We start from the raw sequence: 24,929 nt of genomic DNA, 5'->3' as shown, positions 1-24,929 counted from the left end.
TCGTTTTTAATGATCCTACAGTTGACTACCAAAAAGGAAAATTAAGCCGATAAGGACTTATTGGGTCATTTGCACGGCACAACCTTGTCTGAAAGGCCATCATGGGTGTACTTGATGCCATCTATGTAAAGTATGTCCCGCTTTAACTGTACACATGCGTCCTTACTTTTCTGTTCCTGAGCAAACCGCCACAGGTTTCGCCTTCTCTTGCACACTGGCTCGGAAAAGTCTTCCGACATACTGATACCTGTATCTTTCAAATTCTTGGCCTTTCCTAAAATCAAATGTTTTTTTCTTTCAGAGACGCAAACATTGCGATCAAAGGTCGCGTTTTCCCTTCTCGAAATTTTCCAAGTCGATGGGCTTTTTCGATCGACTCAGGGTTAACTTGCAATTTTGTTGCGCATACTTCCTCCAAAAGCAATTCAAATGATGACCAAGATTCGCGAATATTTGTATCAGGTATGCCGTAGAACACGATGTTCTGCTCTCTACTACGATTTTCAGGATCATCAACCTTATTTTGGAGCAGCTGTATCACCCCGTGCTGTGCGTCATAGTGTGCGGTACACTCAGTAATTGCGGATTTGGTAATATTGATATTCTTACTTCAATTGATGACAAACGTGAAGTCAAATCATTTATAGCTGGCTTCTGTTCCGCTGGACGTTAATGGTGTTATTGAACCCTTCCTTTCTCAAAAATAACTGGGGAGGTAAAGAGTTAAGATACCTGAACTCAAAGCAAATAGTTCTAACGCCACCACAGAACATTAGTTGCCTTGCTTCACTGACAACCCCAGGCACTGCAACAATACGTTTTATGGTTTCCCACCTACTTACCTACAAAATTGGACTAAACGTATGCGCCTTTGGTATAACACAGTGCTCATAAAGCAATACTAAAGAACTGTAAATTAAGTGGTAACTTAAAGAAACGACGGTGAATCTTGGTCGCCAGCTCATTAGAGCCTGTACAACTTTCTCGAGCCATCAGTCCTTGATATTCAGTTGCATCTATGTATGTACCGAAAGCTCGGGGGGGGGGGGGGGGGCAACGCTGCCATGCTGGAGCATTCCATAGCATTTATAAATAATCTAAACACTGTAAATTGTGCCTTTTTCTGTTCTCCTCGTTGTCCTCTCTCACTCTGCCTCTACTTTCTCCTAGTGTGTCCACAGCTATTTACACTATCCGCCCGCTTGGCGATATTCACCTGTTAACTGCCCGCAAGGAAATCACGGTCAGGCCAGACGAAGCCTTCTCTGTGTTCTCACAACCATAAATAAAATCGCTTACTCGTCCTTCGCTCGCGGCAGGTGCGTGGCAATGGTCAGTAATGCGACCCTAAAGGGACAGATTGGAGGATACCAACATAATGGTCTGCGCGGGCACTTCTAGATGGCTTTGGCTCTGAACATTTCTATATTGCCATGGCCGCGTTGCAGCAGAATGGACGAAAGGGCTTTCCTTTTGTATGTTGTTCTCTCGTGCTACATTTACTGCAACATAGACACTAATCGACGCAGGCCGGCGACAGGCAGTGCGCTTCACGATGAACCGGTCATGTCATCGTTCAGTTACATTGCCGAAATTTCTCGAATTTTGTCGCCGATTCTGTCTGTTGTCTATGTTGTCACCGGACCTCGTGTAATGAAATTTCATGGTTATAGCGAATGCTCATGTACGTTCTAGAACGCATTCGTGCACCAGTGATTACGCTGGTATCTTCGACAAATCACGTATGAATAGTGGACACACTTGATCCGCACATCAGATTTTTGACGTTCAACGATAGTTCTTGCCGCTTCATTGTGCTCTGAGTGGTACTTTATTTAATGCAAAGCTTTCTGTGCCCCTTCTTTTGACTTTTCCGCCGCAGCCGCAGCCGCTACTGCCGCTCCTGCGGCTGCTTTCAAACCGATTACCTCTTGCCGTTATGTAGGTAATACTGGAAGTAGTGTCATCATCACACCGTCGTTGTCCTACCATAACCATCCCGGATGGATGTTGGCTATAGTCTTTCACGGTTGGATGGTACCAGATATAGTGCATACAAACACTGGATAAGTGCGAATTAGGGGGACTAATTTGACCCCACCGAGCGTTGCACCGACAGGAACCTCACATGATCGAGTTAAGGCGGCCCAATGTACTCGACAAAGCGTAAGCAAGCACGAGATACCGTACAAAATAAGGTGGCAGGACTGGCCGGTACCGCGCATGATGCAAACAAACAGAGCACATAGTGCGAAATAAGGCAGCGCGCGAGGTGTGTAAATCGGTTTCAGGAAAGTTTTCATCGGTGTTTGTGAAGAATCGTGCTGCTTGGTAACCATCTGCAAGTAGAGGCCGCGCGATGCAGATAAACATTTATTTACACCGTGCGCCGCCTCGCTCTACATAAAAAAAAGTTGCGGCGGAAACCATCTAACGATGACTGTCGACGGTAATGCATTATCATTAAATAAATACAGTGACTAAACGTATTGCCACCGTCGAAACGAGTTATGTACGACGCGTGTAGTGCAGGGGGTTTCCTCTTTCGTGCTTCCGTAAGAACACTCGGAGCCATCTAGCGCCACCACCGTAAAACATACGCATGGTGTCCGAAATCGGCGCGGAACGCGTCATGCCACAAACGGCTCCTCTCTCGCGCTTCGATTATGATCTTTTTGCATACCCTTTGAACCGAAGCGGTGACAAATAGTCATCCAGTCTGCCTGAGTTAATCAGGTATACTATACATGCTTTTCACAACGGCATTTTTGTATACATCTCCTTATCTTCTTGCTTTTCAAAACTTCTCTATCTACATTCTATCGCTGCCTTTACCTGTAACAGATCCGGTCGTGTCAATCTCTTCCCTGCTTTTTTCCACAAATACTCTTAAATTTTCTTACTTATCTCGACTGCTGACCGGTTCATGCTTCCGTCCACTTTCAATGCAAGCGCTTCTGGATGGTGTGCGTTAAAACCTACGGGTCTCACTGGGTGAATCCCTCCGCATTCTATTAGGATGTGCTGCGTGGTCTGTCGATTTTTGCTGCAGCTTACACATGCCTCATCTTGTTGCAAATATTTGCTCCGGTATATTATTGCATTTTGGTAACCAGCTCGAGCCCCAAATAGTGAGGCCGTTCGTACAAATTTCCCTTCTAATTTCTTTCTTCTCATTCTTGAATATCTCCATGGGTTTTTTTTTTTTGTTTCCATTTTCTTGCGTCCCATTGACTGTCTCTGTTTCGCTTTCTATTTGATGGCTCCTGGCTGTCTACACTTTCAATTACCCTGTACTTGTTTGCCAACTTTCTTGACCTCTTCTTTCATTCTGTGTCCACGCGTTTCAGGTACAGATACTTCTGCACTTTAGTCACCCATTTACTTTGATCCACGTTCTTAAGTCTCTCTTAAAAACTAATGTTGCTCTATGCTTCACTGACTTCAAAAGAGACCCAACCCATGTCACCCTGCAGTGCCTCATTTGTGGTTTTACCGTGGGCCCGCAATGCCAACCGGCCTACTGATACTTGGCTAACTTCGAACCACGACAAGATATCTGATTTTAGCACAGAATGGCATTTGCGAAAGTTAGCGCTGGCACCATTACTCCTTTCCAGATTCCACGAACCGCCTCATATTATGGTGGCCCGAAAGTTTCATTATGCCTGCGTTCCGCTTCCCCTTTATTTTCAGATTATCTTGGTAGATGTGTGAGAAAGTCTTGCCTTGGTTTATCTGAACGCCGAGCTATTTATGTTGCTTGACTATAGGTATAACTGGCTGTTGAATTGCCACCACATAATTACTCGTCTCCTCATTACAGATCATACCTCCCGTTTTCTCTATGGTAAACTTAAAGACTAGATTTCTCGCTGCGTTGTCATACATATTCCTTTTTTTTCATCTCTATGGCTCAATTTTTCAAAGAGCATCAGTTAGAGCGCTAGGTAGTTCAGAATGCCTTGGGCAGTACCGCTGATAGTACCCGGCCACCCGAAAGAAAGATCGGCTATCGGTCTTCGTGCGAGGCTGCGGGAAATATCGTATCACAGCTACCTTTAGCTCCGAGGGACGGCGATGGCTCTGCCCGATCACGTGACCTAGATAAATCACTTTCGCTTGCGCCATTTGGCATTTTCGTTCCTTGGCGGCCAAGCTTGCTTCACACAAGCGGGCCAACACTGCCCTCAGATGTTGCATATGATCTGACCAGGATGCAGAATGTATCGCGACATCATCTAAGTAAGGCAAGGCGAACTGTCCCTGTCCCTCGCAACACTTTGTCCATATGGCTTGAAAAACAGTACGGTACATTCTTCAAACCGAAGCTTAGGACCTTAGGTCGGAACGTCCCCAACGGAGATATGACGATAGAGTATCTGCTATCGCAAAGCGGAACTGGCAGGTACCGCTCTGCGAGCGGAACCTGCCAGTAGCCTCGAAGTAGGCCAGGGTAGAAATGAAACAGGCGCTACTAACTTTCTCGATGCGCTCTTCGATGTTTGTTACAAGATACATATGATCTTTAGTAATCCAATTTAACCTGCAGTAATCTATGAAAGGACGCGGATCCTTGCCCGGCACCACACCTAAGATCAAAGGCGAGGTGTAACCACTCCCGCAACCATCGAACACACCTAGAGTTAAGATTTTTTTTTTCACCTCCGCATCGATAATCTCCCGATGAAGCGGGGGCATTCGATAATCCCTTGAATGTACCGGCTTCGGAGAAGTGAGCTCAATGTCGTGTGTAAGAGCCGATGTCCTTCCCTGTCTATCTGAAAAGAAGTCCTGAAACTCTTACAGGATTTCCTGCAACTCCGTCATTTGTTCAGACTCCAGCTGCGCTTTAGAGACTACAAGTTTCTTCCGCTCAACTTAATCCAAGCGCTAGATATTTTACTCGAAGTGCCAGTCAAATTAGTGCGGGTGCCACACATATAATCCCAGTGCCAAGTAATTTATCTATGCGCCACGTATTTTAATCCTCACGCCAGTGAATGTAATCGAAAGTTGCGCTTGCGGAAGCGTTCTAGGAAGTTCAAAATAACATAAAATGTTATATCTTTGCGCCGAGCAAACATAACTGTAGATATGTCTTGAAGAGCGTTGTCATGTGACAATAAAAATGTTTTTACCGCGCCATACATCATCGAAATAACACATTGATTAAGGCACTGTTATAGAAGTTATATTATTACCTTGAACAAGATATCCCAAACTCACCTATTTGACGGATGTGCTGACATGCGTTGAAACAAAGGGGCATCCAGCAACAAACCGTTGATTTCTAAAGCTGATAAATACAGGCTAAAAATAGCGTCACGTGACATGTCATCATCTTGTTTTCTACAAGCCTTGTTGACACCGATATCAAATGAAGGAGCTTCAAACAATCTCTGCTGTTATAACTGCGTAGGGCATCTCAGGTCAAGTGGTGTCATGGGATCTCACGCAACATTCGCTAGCCTATTCCTGATTCCTAACCATATTGACATGGCTATCAACCGATCAGGTTTCAAAGGAGCTCTCTGGTAGTAACCACGCAGGGCATGTTAGACCATGCGGTAAAGGATGTCACGTGACCTGGCGTAACTTTCGGAAGTCCACACGTGATTCACAAACACATTGAAATTGGTGCCAAATTAACGGGAATCGCAAAAGCTTTGCGATGGTACGCACGTATCGAGCGTCAAAGCATGTGGCCTCGCGTATCTTTCGCTAGCCCATGCGTGATTCCCAGCCATACTGACATGGACATCAAACCATCCAGCTCGAAGAAGCTCTGCGATGGTACACAGCTCGCGTACTTCAGACCACTTGAAAAAGAGTCACGTGACATCTCGTAATTTTCTCTAACCCATGGGTAATTCCCAACCATGCAGACATGGATATCGCACGAACGGGAAGCTCAAAAACTATGCGGTGGTACCCAGGTAGCGGACTTCAAATCACGTGAGAAAGTGTCACGTGACCTCAGGCATCTTTCGCTAGTGCGTGCGTGATTCCCAACTATACTTATATGGATGTCAAAGAACGGGCTTCGGACAAGCTCTGCGATGATACGCAAGTAGGGCCTGTAAGACCACGTGTCACATGACTTCACGTAACTTTCATCACGCCGATGGGTCATGGATATCAAACAAATTGTAATCGCGAAAGCTCTGCGAGGGTACCCACGTAGCGAAGGTCAAATCATGTGGGAAAGGGTGTCACGTGACCTCGCGCATCTTTCGCTAGCGCATACGTGATTACCAACCACACTTACATGGATATCAAAACAACGGGGCTTCGAAGAAGTTTTGCAAAGGTACGCACGTCGTGTACTTCAGACCACACAAAAAATACTCACGTAATATCACGTAAATTTCGCAAGCCCGTGAGTAATTCCCAACCATGCTCACGTGGATATCAAACGAACGGGAATCGAACAAGCTATGTGTGCTACCCACGTAGAGAACCTCAGACCACGCCGCAAAGGGTATCAAGTCACCCCACATAACTGTCGCAGGCCCATGGGCGCTTCGCAACCATATTGACATGAATATCACACGAAGTGGCCTCGAAGAAGTTGAGTTGAGTTGAGTGGTTGTAGGCTACTGGTGGGATTAGCCTTGCAGTTGCTGCCGGCAACTGCTCCACCGTAGCGTCACTTAAAATACATAAATCATATAAATCAGACACAGACCTCACAACTACACATAGTCACTCCTAAGGTCACCATGGGGAGGCCAAATCCGTGTTCTGCAGGTAATTTAAAAGAAGGCGAGAAACTCTAAGTTCTGCGATGGTACCCACGAAGAGCACGTCATCACATGAGAAGTGCGACATCACCTCACGAGACTTTCTCCAGTCATTGCGTGTGTCACAAACATACTGACATGCATACTAAACGAACAGGAATCGAACAGCCAGTATGAATGTTGTCACGTAAGACCAGGAGAACGGAGGTGGAAAACGCGTCACGTGACTTCACGTAAGTCTGCATTCAACATGACTGACTGTTGAACCGATTGACGCAGATATCACGGCGACAGGAATTTACATTGAAAACGATGTGGTACTTATATAAAAACTTAATTGGTAAAGCTTGCCCTAGTTTTCTTTTTTCCTCGCACACGCGCAGGAGGTCTGAAATACTCGCAAATTCTGGCTTCGGTAGTTGCTCTTCAAGCATCATTGATGCTATCAAATGGCTGTAATGCTCTCATAGCTCAGGAATGTTGTGTTGCTTAGTGCGTAATTACTGCACACTGGCTAAACTGGAAAAAGATCGTTTGACATTTTTCTTTTTCGTAACCGAGTCAGACTTTTCAGGGAAAGTGTTTGCAATGATCGTGGAATTGTTGCGTGCTAATAAAGTTCATAAAATTGTTTTCATTAAAATAGGCAGCCTCACTCATAAAAATTCACGTTATTCTGTGCAACGCCTTCGTTTAGGTTGCTTCGGATGTTCCGCAGGCTGGGTTTCTTGTTTTGCTCACACTTCAAGGCTGGATTGTCTACCTATAAACGCCGCTGTAGGCTTTCCGTCGTATGCGCTGCACACAAATCTGGCGACTGCTCTTCCAATAAGTCGACTGCTGCCACTACCGGGACCTCTGCATGTGCGGATCCAAACTCCTACCGTTCCAACGCGGCGGCATTCTCGATCTGCGCTTTCTGAGGCTTCGAACATCCATCCACCTCAATTAGTGCCGTTTCCGCGACATCTGTTGCAGTTAACTCACGAGATTTCGATCTCCTTAGTGCCATTACGCCAGCCTCCCCGAACGTTAGCCCTTTTTCGCGCATAATCTGATCCAACCTATTTGATAACAGGTTAGGGTACTGCGGAGGAAGCGGGGGCGATGCGGCAGCTACCGTCTCAAGTGTGCCGAAAGAACCTTTATTAGATACATTTGCGACCGGAAGGCATGCACTGTGATCTTCTACAGCTTGCTTAATTCATGTGTATTCACCGGTTAACATCTCAGGTTCTAAATAAGAGCTATGAACCACGCCCATAGGAGCCGCGGAGTCGCACAGTGCACGACATGGTTTCCCGTTTGCCTCAAGGTCGCGCATGTACGGTTCGAGTAGCTTCATTTTCTCAAGCAAGGTTTGGGTACGGGCTAGTTGGTATTCCATGGTATCAATCGTCACTTACAGCGCATACATAGACGAGGGACAAAAAGGACGACGAACACAAGCGCTGACTTCTTGGCTTCTTGGGCGCTTTTGTCTTGGTTTCTCAGTATACATATGCTTGTTTCTCAGAATAAAAATCAGCTGGAAGTCAGCGCTTGTCTTCGTCGTCCTTTTTCTCCCTCGTCTATGTATGCGCGGTAAGTGACGATTGATTCATGTTCTCGTCATCGTAACCGACCAATAAATACACTACTTCGTCTTGTTACATTGCGCAGCAATGCGCCCTGGTATGTGACAGTTGTAGCAACGACAAGGTTTTCTCACTTCCCATTTCTTAACTTCAAGGGTACCTTCCAACCCTTAAGTGTTACTTTCTCTGGTACCCTCAATCATAGACTTGTCTTTTCTTGTTTCGGGCACTAGCTTCGGCCTGCCGAGACTAAAATTGGGATTGCATTTTCGACCGTCGTTGACATCGCGAGCCCGAGCATCACAAATTCACCGGCTGGTTCAGCGGCTCTGGCTATTGTGTTAACTTCTGGCCTATCTAGAACCCAGTACCTCACGTTCTCAGGTAAGCGCCTATAAAATTGTTCAACTGCAAAACGCTGAACAACCTTCGCGTGATCACCGCAAGCATTTTGTTCCTTGAGCCAATCCGCCATTTTTGACATAAGCTTATATGCAAACTCTGTACAGGATTCATTCCTAGCTTTCACCATTTCACGTAACTTCCCGGCTGGACGCTTCCGCTGACAGCCTATATTTCCTCAGCAAACTGGACTTTTACCTTATCATAGTCTACAGCTTCCTCTCTGGTTCAGCAAGCGATTACGTCTGTTGCCTCGTCCGATAACAGTGTGAGCAGACGCTGTGGCCAAGCACATCCGCTTGAACGTCACCAAGAACAAACCAGTGTCCTCTCTGAGCTTAAAAGGCCGCATTAACTATGCCACGTTTAACGATACGCGCTCTCTTGCACTGTTTTCTTCGCTCCTCTGCCCTGCTGCTCGAGCGCGTTCCATTTCAAGCTCGAGTCGCTTCAAGTGCGTGTTCCTTTTTTCTCAAGCTCCCACTCCTTTTGTTCTTTACGTTCTTGTGTCGGACGTTTTGCAGTCTCCCCCTCTCTAATGATCTCCAGGCATTCCGTAAGCTTATCATCATCAGCCTCTGCAACAAGAATAGCTTCAATCAACTGTGGTTTTCGGAGTGCGTCAGTGAAATCCAGTTGCAACTCCTTGGCCAGCTCCAACAAGTGCGGTTTGCGCAGTAACTACAAATTCAAGATTCCCTTCCGTGCTGCTGTCTCTATTGTACACAATTGTACACAACTATCTTGCCGCAACCTAACTGGGCAACAACAATAGCTCGAATTACCCGTTCTGTTCTAACCCTTCAACAAAACCTGGCAAAACACCGCAGAGAAAGTCCCACATTCACCACCTTGCAGCAGAAAATCCGGTGACTTGATAGAGAGGCTCGTAGAGCCATGTCGCTCCGCTGCTTACCAGTTGTTAGACCTGGTACAAGTTGTTACGGGGACGATGCTTCGGCGACGTTCAACAGCGTCTGCTTGGAGCTCGAATCAGGTTTACCATCGGAGAGGGTTCGGCACGGAACACGAGATGCCATACAAACAAATAACAGCAGTTTAATACATCGTTATGGCTGAGCGGTACGCTCCATGACAAAAAGCCAGTCCCACACAATGAAAGCTGTCAAAACAACGAAGCTGGTGGTAGCTTTCTCAAGTTTGAACTCGTGTTTAACGCCATTTTCATGAGAGTCTTTTCTCTCGTTATCGTAGTTTTGCTAGATTCGGGCTTCGGTTCCGGATTGCGCACACTCTTCAGTTGCGTGAGGTTGTGATCAAACCACAGTCTATCACACACCTTGCAGATGTGGCCGCACTCACGGTCGAAGAATTCTATCTTGAACCGTCCATCGAAACCCTCCGTAGGAGGGATCTCTCCACTTCGATGTCTCTGCTCGGCCTCCTACTCTCGAAGTTCGGGGTTAGCTTGTCGCTGCTGGCGCTCGGCTTCGGTTGCCTTCTCTAGAAAGTGGTGTTGGCATGCCTCCACCGACGCTTGGCTTGCGCTTCTCGTTCTGGAGCCTCCACGGTAGCGGTAGTGCGAGAAGCTTGCGCTTCTCGCACTCGCGCAGAGTGGAATCCATGGGGCGAAAAGGCGCGTGCCGGCGAAACACTTGCTCCTATACCACTCTCCTCCCCGCTCCGGCGCACCTTCCGATTGGTGCGCTCCCATCCCGGCGGGTCCCCGGATGGATGGATGGATTTTAGGAGCGTCCCCTCTGCAACGGAGTGGTAGGTTTCGCCACCAAACTCTTGTTATTTTATTGCCTAATGCCCTATCGATGTTAGAAAATAATAAAAAAGAGAGGGAGAAAACCCATGATGAATTCCCATCACCAAAGTTTCTGAACCCCTGTTGTGAACGTCATTTTTTTACGCCTTCGTTGTTTGTCGTTTCCCTTCTTTTCTTCCGCCAATCTTCCAATCCCCTCTTACTAATCTCTACTGCGAACATGTTCACTTTTTCTCTGCTCTCGCTGAACCCAAGGGCTTCAAGGAAGCCAGTGGTGCCAAATCGACCGCTGGGCAGATGTCTTCACATTCTAATAAAGCATGCTCAATCGTTTCCCTAGCTTTACCGCAACAAGCACATGCTTCTTCTTCCTTCTTATACCTCGCTTTATAGGTGCGTGTTCTAAGGCATTCTGATCTCGCTTCGAAAAGTTGTGACCTTCCCCTTGATTTATCATAAATGGTTTCTTTCCAGATTTCGTATTTTCCTCTTAAGTAGTTACTCATGGCAGGTTTCTTTTCCATTGCCGCCATCCATGATATTAATTCAGCCTCTCTGACTTTCCGCTTCACGTGCTTTGTTGCTGTGTTCCTCACCATACAGGCCGTATACTTGCTGGTAAGCTTCCTAGTTTTTTTCCTCCACTGTTAATCAATGTTATTTCTGTACAAATATCTGAACACTCTCCCAGCCCATTTACTTTCTTCCGTATTCCTCAATCGTTCTTCAGAAATAATTTACTTTGAGCTTCCGTCACTTGAAAACTTGTCCAACCCATATCACCCTGCACTGCTTCATTTCTAGTCTTTTCGTGAGCGCCCAATGCGAGGCGTCCAACTGACCTTTGGTTGCCATCTATTCCTGATTGTACCCCTGATTTGAAGCAAAGAACCGCATTTCCAAAAGTAAGTCCTGGAACCACTACACCTTCCCACATACGCCGGAGCCCCTCGCACCTATTTTATCCCCGCAGCGCTCTGTGTTTCATTATAGCGGCATTTCTCTTCCCCTTTATTGTTATTGCTTTTTCCTGTGTTTGCATATATCTATTGCCTTCGTTCATCCATATACCAAGGTATACATATACCAAGGTATATTCTTTTACCGAGGTATTTCCTGGCCCTGTACTGCCACTGTCTGTTCACTGTTTTCATTGAATACCACTAGACCCAATTTTCTAACACTAAATTTCACACTTAAATTCTCGCCTTCTTGTCCAAAGGTCCACATATAACAGCCAGACGTTGCAAATCACTTTGCTTGTTAGCTAGCAACACAATGTTGCGCGCATAAAATAAACCTCGAAGCTGCTGCTCTACGACTGTACCCACCTGTTTGTATGAGAGATTAAACACGACATTACTTCATTCCAGCGCTCCCTTCATCCTCTATATGTACATCATAACACAGCAGTGAGGATAAAAGGCACCCCTGCCTCAGTCGCTTGTTGATATCAACTTTTTCCTCGCTCCTAATCCCTTCTCATTCAACGCAAACGGTATTTTCTAGGTAAATCTCTCTCAAAAGCTGCACACAATCGTCCCCTAAGCCTTCCCCTCCAGAATATCCTACAAAATGTTGTGGTCTACGTTGTCATACGCTGCTGTAAGTCTAAAAAGACCACACATAACGGTCTGCTTTCTACTCTTGATATTTCAATACACTGAGTAAGGACAAATAAGTTGCCATCCAAACTGCTACCTTTTCTGAAGCCACTCTCAAGTTCTCCCAAAATGCCATTATTCGCTGCCCATGCTTGCAGCTTTAGTTTGACTGCCTGCATTGCTAGCCTGTATATTACCGATGTAAGGCTCAACGGTCTATGCGAGTTAATTCTATATTTTCCCCCTTACTTTTGTAAATTAGATTTATTCTACTTTGTCGCCAACTGTCTGGTATTCGTCTATCTTTGAAAGTTTTCTTCCCCTGCTTTCACCAGAGCTTCCTTACTTTTCGGTCCTAGTTCATTATTCAGCCCAACAGGAACCTCATCTATCCCTGTGGCTGTGCGCTTAGGAATTTTCTCTTCGGCTTTCTCTCAACTGAAATTTGTCAGCACCAGCTCCTTTTCCATCTGGTTTTCCTTCACGGTCTTTTTTCTTCCGAGTACAATCTCCTCATTGCCTTGGAAAGATTCGGCTATTATTTTTCGGAAGGAATTTATTGCCGCTTCCCCTTCCAGTTTGTTTCCATCTTCGTCTAGGATATACCGCTCTTACCCTCGGCACGCCTTCTGACAGTGAGCTGCGGAACCTGGCCACCTGCGTGACACCGGACGGCGAAGGCTCGACTTAGAACAGCTCCGCTGTTAAAAATACAGAAACGTTCGGCGTGCGTGCTCCTTCACTCAAGGGCAGAGAAGATCTGTCCGTGGCGTCTCGCTGGCCTTCTTATACCCTACACCATCCGGGCAGCCTCATTCTCTCTTGCTCCCTGATAGAGAGCCCTTTCAGCACACAGGTCAACCCACACAGATGAATTCGTAGAGAAACCACCAGGGCGTAGAGAAGGCGAACGCTGGATAGAGGAGAGTAGGATTTGCACTGGTGCATAATCTTATTCCACACACGCAATGGACGAGTCCTTTTATGTTGACGAGCATGACGATTAGGCAAGTCGTGTCTCAGGCATTTGGCATCTGTTCCATTTATGGCGACATATTCTGTACCGTAACAATACAAACATAGATAGCCCCCGAAGAGTGCGGGAGTACCCTAAGTATTCTGACGCATTTACATGTTGCGCTCAATAATGCACATGACACTCCTGAAAATAAGGGATGAAAAAGATGGAGCCACCACGACGGCATGCGGATGATGGTATGATGACGACACATCAAAGATGATGAAATGATGGCGAAGGTACGTCAACAACGACACTAAAATAACTACGACAAAATGATCACGATAGAACGACCACAACGCATGACGACGACTGCCTGACGATTATGATATGACGACGACAGCGTTAGTACCGTGAGATCGCGACACTGGAGCGGTGGCGATGATATGACAATAGTGAGACGACGACGCCGTGAAGACCATGTGATGACGGCGCTCGGTAGAGGATGATGGTATGACGACAAAGACAACGCGTTGTCCATGGATCACGACACTGGTGTGACGACGGTGGTATGACGACGCTGGAGCAACGACGATGGTGTCACAACATTGGTGTGACCACCATGGGAGTGGACGTTGGTGTGTCGGCGGTGGTATGACGAAGATCGCTTGAAGACCATGGTATGGCGATGCTCTGGATACAACGATGGTATGACGTCAAGGGCAGCGCGTTGAACATGGATGACGACGCTGGTGTGACGGTGGTGGTATGGTGACAACATGATGGTGACGCTCGAGAAATGATGATGTATGACAACAATGGTGTAATGGCACTGGTATGACGATGGTATGACGACGGCTTGATGGCCCTGAGATATGGCGACGTTTGTATAATAACAACAAGCGCAAACCGAAGGCTGCTAGGACGTCTGCGGGCAGCTGTTCGTTGCGAATGCAGTATCACAAGACGCGGGCACGGCAAACAGTGATTATTATCAAGGTTACGAGGACAAATGGATGAACATTAACACAATCAACAAAGCCCGACGAACTAGAAATGAACTGAAGCCGGATGTGAGACCAGGCTAGTTGGTATTCCACGCTGAAGTGACCAGCGCACTTTGTGTCCCGTTTCCAATCTTACGCTAGTTACTCCTGCATGGAATACCGACTAGCCTGGTCTCACACCCTGTATGATAACGATGGTGTGAGGAGGACTACATGGCGACCATAATATTACGGCAATTATGTGACGGCGATGGCATGACAACCTAGGGATGATATAAAGACGGTGCTGTGACGAAGGGAATGACGGATCTAGAATGACAACACCAGCATGGCACCAAAGACATGACGACAGCCGAAACACTACGCCAAAATGAGGAGGATGGGACCACGACGGCACGACGACCGCCCTGTGAAGACCGCGCGATGACAACAATAGCTTGGCGACAACGGAATTACGACGATGGACGAAAGATAGAGACTTGATTAATGAAAATATGACAACACGGTGACAGTGTAGAAACGGCTGAAGGATGACGATAACATGATAGCAAGGAAATGATCACCATGGCAAAAAGGCGATCAAGTGACGATGACAGCATTAAAATGATTGCGTGTTGGTTTTGAAGATCACGTCCGCGCTCACGTGCATCACGTGGCTCTACTGGCCTCCTTAATTCGTATTATATCAGGTGTTTGTTGGCACTATGTCCGGTATGAGCTAATTGGGCACTGTATGCGGAGTTTGTAGGCATTATATGTGCTGGCGACCAACCATGCAAGACTGTAGCCAGCAGCCAACAGGGATGGCAATGTTACGGCGAAGACGGGGAATGGCATGGTTTTCAGTATGACTCACGTATTGAGCAAAAGCTAATCGACAAGACTGCAGTCAGCAGCAGCACTAAAGTTGAAGGGAGAGGCAAATAAAACTTCACTCCAATATTTCTGGATTCCTTGCACTAACCTGCAACATATATAGTAAGGTAAATGTGACGGCTACAAAGTCGGTTGTGACTGTGAAACTGCAATGCACATCTGTCGAACAGTACAGACCAGCACAAGTTAGGAAACAAAAATAAAACGGAAGCATTTTCACTTGATAAGCTACTTACTTGGGCTTCCCAACTCCTTCACCTGAATGTAGGACTGCGTAGTAGTTCCTAGTTTGAAAGTCAGTTGCATTTTTGTTTCGCTGAAAGAAAAATTATAGTAATTGCGCCACGCATATCACATTTATGTCACCAGTTCTTTTTGCCGAAGTACCCACCAGAAAACTGTTCAGAAATTTTGACCGTATGAAATCTCTTACAGGGGGAGTAGTATTTCCAGTTTTCTGAAATAAATAGTGCTTTGTTCTCCGAGTATCGCCTTACAAGTAAACAAGCGGAAGGTTAAGTGAACAACAACTTTTAGTATTTCATGCCTACAACTTATGTTCCAAAGCTACAGCCATGATATATTTCTAAATTATAACACATTGTTGCCCAAATTTATTTATTTTTTCCCTTAGTGCACAGTGATATAGCGCGATCGCAACAATTTCTATTGTACGCATTTTTCGAAGTATTTGTGCGCCAACGAGACACGGCCTACCATGGGCAACTGAGTCACTGCACTGCTTAGGTAAGTAGTCTGTCGCCGTGAAAGAAAACATTGACATCGTTCGTCCTCCGCTTGTTTATAGAAACCTCTTTCTGCCTGTTAATTTTTTGTCTGAGACGGCAGTGCTACAAAAGGTCAAGTACCTTTATTATCTCATGTATCTTGCACAGGTTGCTGGCTTCCTACTGCTTCTAACAAAGCAAATGGTTCAAGTGAATATTGAAACTTGGGAATTTAAAACACTTAACTCCCCATTCCTGATTTTGAATTGTACTTTATATACAACCTGAAGCATTTGCTTCTAATCAAGGGAGCATCACCGTATTGCGATTGCCCTGGGCGCTCATCTGCTTATGGCAGCCACAGCTGATTGAAAGTCACCGGCCAAATGATCAAGCAGCCTTGTGCCTTGAAAACTGCTGCCGTTCGCCGCTCAAGTGACCAGCGCGTCTACTGCGCGGGCATTACGCTCATTGACTGCAACAGCCCCGAGCGAACCACATGTAGACACAATGAGCACCATCAAGAGCATTTCGCTGCACAGTACTCGATGCTCATTATTTCAATTGTGCTTTATGGTTAACAGTACGATCGGAAAGAGACATCAAACAGACTGAAAAATATTGTGATCAACGTAACGGCACTTGAAAGGCGACTTTTCAAGCTTGAAGATAGGTTGCTATTATCGACAACTTGCGACAGGACATCACGAGCGCGAACTCTACATTTCAGTAATCGTATCTCCATCTAGAGACAATGAACCAAATCAGTCTCAACAGGCAAACACAGCAGTTAGTTATCTAAAGAACTGAATGCCACGTAACTACATGACCTTAAAGGGGGTCGAAGAATAATTGACAGTGGAATTGCGTGACAAAAAAAATTATCGGTGATGTGCGGAAAAACTTTGTCAGTCAGACAGATGAGATATCAGGCTATGACGACACTGCCTGTGCTAAACTTTTAAGTTTTGAGAATAAGACGGACGCACAAAAATGCATTTAAACTATAAAGCCTATAACCGCCTCGTACGTGGCCTGAGGTGGACTTTTCGCCTCCAAATCAAATGACTAGGAAAAAGCTCCGAAGTCTTACATGCAAAGAGCAGGAACCACAGTGAGAAGTATCCTGCAAACTTGGTAAACTTGTCATTGATAACAAATTCTACGCCTTTGAAACTTCAAGTGAGCGGGTGGTCTCTCTTCTAGCGCATGAGACAGCCAATCGTTCAGACTTACGCGAGAGATATCGTACACGTAGAAAACCGTCCTTCAACGTGTCCAATTTTCGTAGTTGGCTAAGCAAGCACGATAGACTCTCCAAGGGCACTCATTGAATGCTGTAAAGCAGATGTTTTTCTGGGAACGGAAATTTGGTTGAATCCAGACGCCGACAATAGTGACGATCTACTTCTCGTAACTATTGTGTATTTATGAATGCATGCACTCTAAAAATGTTTGCACCCTTTGGTGTGTTTATGTGCCTCACAACAATAATCGTCATCTGTCCTGCCTGCATTTTGTCTGTCTAACGCTGCGAGCCCGGTATCAAGAACGGCGTGCGCGCTATCAACATGGCAGAGCATTCTCGACAGGAAAGTAGTGTGCGCAGCGTTTTAAAGAAAGGAAACACAGACAAGACAGATCCCGGTTATTGTTGTGAGGCAAATAACACTCCAACGGCTGCAGATTTTTTTTTATAGCGTGTTTGCCTCACGCAGTGGTAGCGCCACTATACCTGTGAAAAAGAATCTCGTAGCTAGATTAATAAACAAAATTGTCTCGTAGAAGGGTCTGGTGCTGGCCTGTTGGTACATGGGCGTGTTAGTATTCTCCTCTTTTCGACCCAAGTGTTTCATTAAACTCTGTGCCAGCGTGTGTGGTTGTCTTTTCTCTCCTCTTGTGTACGCGTCTTGGAAGACTGGGTTTCGTTGTTTGTCAAAAAAATTGGATGGTATATAAAATATAGATAGCCTTGCAAACGTCCAAGTTTCGACCATGTACTGTCAATGTCTGGTATCGTCCACCAGATTCGCCTTAAGAATCCCCTCAAGATATCAAGAAATCACTTAGTTTCATACACGATACGTGTCGCACCTCGATAAGAAATCGTCATGTCGACTTTAATTACCAATAAAAAACTGGAGGACGTGTGCCCACGAAGGCCCTGCAAGGAATAATGAATTCAATGAATTTCTCGATCTGCTATCCTGGCTTGGTATGTCACAATATATTTCTTTCTGGAAAGGTAACAAATGTATTTTCCTCTTCGTCTTTATAACCAATCATGAAAATAGAACTATGCATAATTTTACTTGTATTAGCGATAACAATGCTGGATATTGTGAACACGTGGCAAGCAGTAAAACACCAGAAATTCAAAGCGACACTATATAGGGCTACACACATGCAAACATTTCCTGACTGAACAGTGAGCTGTCATGCTTGTGTGAGCAGTTCCTAAACCAAATATCAAGCCGCAGTAAGATTGACAACAGCATTCTACTATGCGCAACCCTGCGAACTGAAAGAAAAAAACTCAAATCAGAAATCACATTTGCGATTTCGCCTAAAAACATGTGGTTCACTACTGACGTAAAGCGTGGCGGAAACAAAAGTACCGCCCTTTAAGTACGCGAAGCTCTCTGCCTCGTCGACTTTCTTGCCGCTGCTGGATGCTGTCTTGGCGAATAGCTCACGCACAGAACGTCGTTGGTATCTTTATTACCCTGGTTACGATTGCGCCGTTGTCGTTTTCACAATGCCACGAAGGCGATGAAATGACGACGAAACCGCATCCCATTGTCGTTGTGCCGTCGTCGTCGTTCTAGAGTCGTCATATATTTGTTGTCAGGCTGTCGTCATCGTTCCATTGTCACACCTGTTGGCTGCTGGTTGCAGACTTGCACAACTGGCCGCTACCGGACATAGTGCAAATACCGTATATTGGGCAAATCGAGACATCCCGTACTGCTCGGTGTCACACGTAAGCGTCGATGTGAGTACCAACACCAACGCTCAGTCCTTGTATCACCGGCGTCGTCATTTCGTCATCACTTCGTCGTCTTCATGCCATTGTGATAATTTCCTCGTTTTCATGGCATCGTCATCCTTTAGCTGTCTTTTCTCCTTCTCTGTCACTGCATAATCGCATCGTACCTCTCACGCCGCCATCTTCGAGCCATCATTGTCACACCGTCATCGTCATTCCGTCATCGTCAAAGAGCCGCCGTCATGCAATCAGGCTTGGTTTAAAGTCGCCCCTTTGCCGCAAATTTCACTGCCGTCATCGCATTGTTGTCAAAACTTTGTCGTCGTGCCGCTGTCGTCTAACAGTCGTCGTCATTCCAGCAGTCGTACTATTGTGAACCGTTTATTTTATTGTCACCCTTGTCATCATGCCATAGTCGTCATTCCTGCGACTCCACGTTGGTGCGACCTTGTGGTCGTCATCACGTGATCATCATGCCGTCGTCATGTCATTGTCGTCACTGCATCTTCGTCATGCAGTCGTTCCCATGCAGTCATGTTCGTTCCATCGTCGTCATTTTTTCACAGTAATTCCACTGTCGTCGTGTCATCGTCGTCAGGGCGTTCTCATCACTCCATCATTGTGATTAGGTCGTCGTATTCTGCCAGCTTAATGTTGTCGTGGTCCCTTCACCCTTCCCATGCCTACGTCGTCACAGGTGTGTGTGCATGATCGAGCGCAACAAGTTTATGTTCAAGGAGGTGGTTCTCCGTGGCAATGTGTCCAACTGGATTGTATGACATCTGCTTGCAATTGATCGCTAGGCAGCAACAAAATTTTTTACAAACCTTAATGAAAGCATTAACTAAACAATTTTTTAAATTCTAATAATACTGTCGCGTTGCAGAAGTTACACATAAAGATGTATTTACAACATTTACAAGAGAAACAACGATGCATGAACAAGACGGCTGTCGATACCGATTTCACCTCTACACGTCAAATACCTTCCCTCCTCATTACATGTCCTGCCCATGCCCATTTCTTTTTCTTGATTTCGTGCCATTGGTACTGTATAAATCTCCATAGAACTCCTCAGCCACTTGAACCATCTCATCCATATTAGTAATCATATTGCCGGCTTTGTCTCTCAACGCGTACATATGATTCTAGCCTATTCCTAGTTGCTTCCTCACTGCTTTTGGGCTTCCTCCGTACCTGAGAGCATGTTCAATTTATATCCATATTATACTTCCTTATGTCAGCTATCCTACGCTTGTTGGTAAACTTGGAATGTTCTGCCAGTTCTATTCTAGCTGTAGGGTTAGATGCTTTCATACATTGGCGCTTCTTAATCAGATCTTTTGTCTCCTGGGATGATGATGATGAAGCAACATTTGCTGGGCCCGAAATAAATCGGTGGTGCACGCAGGCACCAGACGGGGTGGTTCCCTAGTTACGGGACCCATATGTTTCCAGCAGCTCCTGGCCCCTGTCCGTCAGTGCGAGCTGAATCGGTAGGGCGGGGCTGGATAACAAGGTCTCCCATCGCTCAAGGGGTTGGGGATTGGGGGTGTTGGTGAGAAGGGGAGGAGGGGGGGTCTTGAGTTCTGTGCACTGTGCCGAGACGTGCGGCAGGGTGCCCTTTTCTCTTCTGCAAAAAGGACAGAGGATATCGTATTCCGCAGGGTACATGCGGTTCATGAGTACGGCATGCGCAAGCGATCCCGCCTGCGCTCGACGCAGGATCGTCTGTTGTTGCCTGGTGAGTTTGGGGTGCGGTTCTGGCAGTCTGCACCTTTCCTCTCGGTACATCCGGGTAATGTCCCGAAAGCTGGTAACCGGGTGCGGTAGCTCTTCCGGCTCGTGCTCGGTCCGGATTGACATTTCTCGGGCATGGTAGTCGGCGATGGTGTTGCCTGCGAGTAAGCCGGGACCCACACGAGCTCTATGGCTCTTCCCGGAGGCTTGTGCTTGGCTAGAATGGCTCGGGCCGCGGAGGTGATTACCCCCCTGCGGAAGCTTCTGTAGGCTGTCTTTGAGTCGGTTACTACGGTGTCCACGCTCGGCTGTGCGAGGGCGAGGGCCACGGCCGCTTCTTCGGCAACGGCGGGGTCTGTTGTCTTCGGGGACGCGCTGACGATCAGCCTGTCTTTTGATGTAACCACCGCCGCTGCACGGTCACTGTGTTTTCGGAGCGAGGCGTCCGCGTAGAGGACCCTGGGGTTCTCTTCCAGCTTCTGGGCTAGGGCTTTAGCTCGCGCGGTGCGCCTCTCGTCGTCCTTGCCCGGCGTCATGTTCCGGGGAAGGGGTTTTGTCTGAATGATTGTTTTCCAGTCTTCCGTAAGGGCCGTCTTTATGGGTACTGGCTCGATCTGCCATCCTATTTTGCGTAGGACGGCTCGTCCGTGTTCCGTGTGACTGAGCCGGATTCTCTGATTAGAGAGGTGGGCTTCGATGAGCTCCTCCACCGTGTTGTGGGCGCCCATGTCTAGCAGCTTTTGATTGGACGAGTAAATGGGCATGCCCAGTGCTTGTTTCGTTGCCTTACGAAGCATCGTGTTTAGGGTGTCCCTATTCGCCTTCGTCAACTGGAGATACGGTGCGGAGTAGGTAACCCGCGACACGACGAACGCGCGTACCAGGCGCATGGCATCGTCCTCTTTAAGGCCTCGGTTTCTATTAGATACCCTCCGAATCATACCAAGTATCTGTTCGGTTGAAGTCTTGATCTTTGTGATGGCGGCCTGTGCCTTCCCGTCGCTCTGAAGTTGTAGGCCGAGAATCCTAATCTGCTGTGTTGGCTTGATGGTAGTTCCGGCGATGCTGATAATCACGTTCGGCGGCAGCTCCTTCTTGGATTTTCCCGATTGGATCATGAGCAGCTCTGATTTCTGGGGAGCGCAGCTCAGTCCGCACGACTTTGCGTACTCGTGCACGGTCGTTGCTGCCCGCTGCAAGACTTCTTCCATCCAGGCATCGGATCCGGCTCGGGCCGTCCACACCGTAATATCGTTGGCGTAGAACGCGTGGTCCACGCCTTCAATTTGCTTGAGTAGATCGGGCAGGGGCAGCAGAGCCAGATTGAAGAGCAGGGGCGACAAGACCGATCCCTGAGGGGCGCCTCTATCGCCGAGTTCGACAGGGTCCGACTTCTCCTCCCCTATCCTGATGGTCGCCGTTCGGTTTGACAGAAAATCTTTTATGTAGCCAAATGTCTTTCTGCCACACCTGGTTTTGTTTAGATTCTGCAGCACGCTCGCGTGGGACACGTTGTCAAACGCTCCCTTCAGGTCGAGAGCGAGTATCCCGCGCGGCGCGTGCCTCGTTACCGGCTTGACGACCAGTTCGTGAAGTTTGATCATCACGTTTTGGGTGCTGAGATGTTGCCTGAAGCCGTACATCGTCTCTGGCATCTGATCCGTTTCTTCGAGGTGCTTCTGCAGCCGGCGAAGGACCATGCGCTCCATCACCTTCCCCAAGCAGGATGTGAGAGAGATGGGCCGCATGTTGTCTATCGTGAGGGCCTTGCCGGGCTTTGGAATGAAGCGGACCTCGGCGTCCTTCCATTCCTTCGGCAACTGCGAGCTCTCCCAGGCTTCGTTAATGTGCTCTAAGAGGCCGCTGGCCACTGTACCGCTCATGTTACCGAGTAATTTGTAAGTTATGGCGTCCCTGCCGGGTGCACTTCTCTTTATACTGTCATCTATCGCGGTCCACAGTTCCGTCATGGTAAACGGCCGGTCGAGTTCTTCGTTGTCGGGTCCTTCGTACCTCTCGGGCACCGGGTACTGGCCCTTCTCTGTCTTTAAGTACTTGGCCTTCAGGTCTTCCAGGAGCCTGCGGCCGTCTCCCTTGTACGTGTTTAATACTTTGGTGAGGTTGCGATTGGTCGCAGTTTTGCTACTCAGAGGGTCGATCAGATGCCTCAAGAGACACCACGTCTTCCACGTCGAGAGCTTGCCCTGCAGGCCTTCGCAGGTCTTCAGCCAATTTTCCTTACATAGTTTGGCCGCGTGCTCGGCGATCTGTTTGTTCAAGACTGCTATGCGCTTGGCCAGCTTTCTGTTGTGTCTCTGACGTTTCCACCGCCGCGTTAACGAGTGTCGGGCCGCCCACATGTGGGTCAATCTGGCGTCCACGTACGGTGTCTGCGACGTCGTTGCGATTTCTTGGGTAAATTTATCGAGTGCCTTCTTCTGGTCCCTCACCCATTCGGTGTAGGTCCTTTGCTTGTCCCGATTCTTCCTCGGACGCCTCTTCTTGTTCTTGGGTAAACTTTCTCATCTTGTCCCAATCCGTGATCCGCGCCGTCCCCAGCACAGCCCGATATCGGGAGCCTCGGATCGTGATGCCGATCACGCTGTGGTCAGACCCCAGGTCCACTTCTTCGCTTCTCCAGGAGACGTCTAGCGTGCCTAATAACCACGACAGGTCTGGCGTGGTGTCCCTCGCGGCACTGTTGCCTCTTCTGGTGGTTACGTCCGGCTCGTTCAGGAGGGCCATCTCATGATCCTCCATTGCTTTGGCCAATGCTTTTCCTCTCTTGGACTGAAACTTATAGCCCCACGTTGTGTGAGGGGCGTTAAAGTCGCCGAGGATCAGGAGCGGTCTGGTCCCCGCCAACCCTTTCGCCTGGCTCACGATGCGGTCAAATTCGTACTGCCGTTGTGACGGCCGGCAGTACGCGCTCATTACAAATAAATTCCCCGAGCTGCCAATTTCTCTCGCATGAATTTCGACCAGCGTGTGCTCGCACCCACCCTGCGCCGTGACATGTTGAGTTGCCGCCACGTTGCTGTGGACGAGCACCGCCATTCCTCTCTCCGTGGGGTCCGTGTAAGTGACGTACCCCGGGAGTCTTGGTTTCCCGTTTGTTTCTTGTAAAGCAATTACATCGGGCTTGTTTTCTTGTCCGTCAATGTGTAATAATAGTTCCGCTTCTTCGTTGCGAATCCCGCGGCAGTTCCATTGGTAAATTACGGTGGTATCCCCCCCGGTTTTCTTCTTGTGCTTCTTACTTGGCTTCTGCATCATCCTTTCCGGACGTCTCGAGTCGATTGCGCCTTTTCGCGATCGCGCCTTTGATTTTTTCGGACCGCTCCTTTTTCAGGGACGTGAAGCGGTTCCTCACCGTTGTTGAGGCTACTTTTGGCGCTAGGCGCTTGTGCTTCACCGATAGCATCTGAGGCTGACTCTCGACAGCCTCGAGTCGGGCGTCCATTTTGCTTAGCCTTTCATTAATTTGGGACATTGCGGCCAAAATGGCCGTCAGCTCTCCTTCTCGCGAGATCTGTGTCGTTGCCGTGGTCGCGGTCTCTGCGGTCGTCGCTTCCTCTCCGCTCGCGGGGCTCATTTCGGCGTCCATCGCCTCTTGATTACTTGATGCACGTTGCGTAACCCCAGCCTCTCCCGCCACCCGCCCTAGGCGGTGCGAAGGGGGGTCCCTCCGCGGCAACCTGCGCAAGCCTGCGGCGTTGTTTGCCGCCGTGATGTTGTTTTGGGGGCTAGCATTTGCCGAACTGCCGTTATTCGCCAACGCTTCAAACTTGTTCATAAGCGCCCGTATTTGGGCGTTCTGCTCCTGAATCTGACCGTTTTGGCGCTCTATGATCCTCTTAAGTTCTAACACTTCGCTATTTTCCTTTTGCGGGTTCGCTTGCGAGTTAAGGGGTTGAGAGGGGCTGAGCGGTGGGAACTCGGTGTCGCTAGTTCGAGCGACGGGAGACCTGTTGGTCCAGCCCACCTTTTTCTCGGCGATCCCTCGGCGTCCGGTTGACTCGCTCCGGGACCTTGAACTGGCCCTGGATGTCGAACTGGTCCGGGAGCGCGAGCGGCGGTTGCCGCCGCCGTTGCTGCCACCGGATGGTGTCTTTGAGCGGGAGCGACTCCGGCGGCCGTTTCCGCCGCCACTGTCATTGCTGCTGCGGTCTGGCGTGTGTGACCGGCCCCGTTGTTTGGAGGCGCTACGGCGGGGTCCGCCTGCAGGACCTCTCTTGTCTCTGTTTCTTCTCCCGGCGTCTTCTTCGTCTGCTCGGCGCCGTTTCCAGCGTCGCCGGCGGACGACGTAGCGCGTCTTGAAGCGGGCTTTGCAGGCCTTGTCCGCGGTCAGGTGTTTGCCTCCGCACAGGCCACACTTCGGGACACATCTGTGGTCTTCGGCGTGGTTGGAGATTCCGCACCCTCGGCAGATTGTGTTCGAAGGATTCGGGCCCACGTCCATTCTGTGGCCAACTCTTCCGCACGCATAGCAGACGTCTATTTGTTTTCTGTGCAATGTGCACTCCGTCAGAAGATTACCGTATCTCACGTAATTGGGTACTTTGTG

The 24,929-nt window shown here is 48.0% G+C and overlaps 1 protein-coding gene across 1 annotated transcript in view; it reads right to left on the bottom strand.

Annotated features, from left to right (window-relative positions):
• The window catches only part of LOC126535338 (uncharacterized), a 107,832-nt gene that overhangs the window by 30,741 nt on the left and 52,162 nt on the right, over positions 1–24,929 (bottom strand). The window contains exon 4 of the mRNA XM_072289048.1: positions 15,142–15,221. Within this exon, the coding sequence (XP_072145149.1) occupies positions 15,142–15,221 (80 nt within the window). The remainder of the gene's footprint in view (positions 1–15,141; positions 15,222–24,929) is intronic.

Source organism: Dermacentor andersoni, chromosome 7 (assembly GCF_023375885.2).
Source record: "Dermacentor andersoni chromosome 7, qqDerAnde1_hic_scaffold, whole genome shotgun sequence".
NCBI lineage: Eukaryota > Metazoa > Arthropoda > Arachnida > Ixodida > Ixodidae > Dermacentor > Dermacentor andersoni.
The sequence above is the reverse complement of the archived record's forward strand: the minus strand, read 5'-3'. Positions and strand labels throughout refer to the sequence as shown.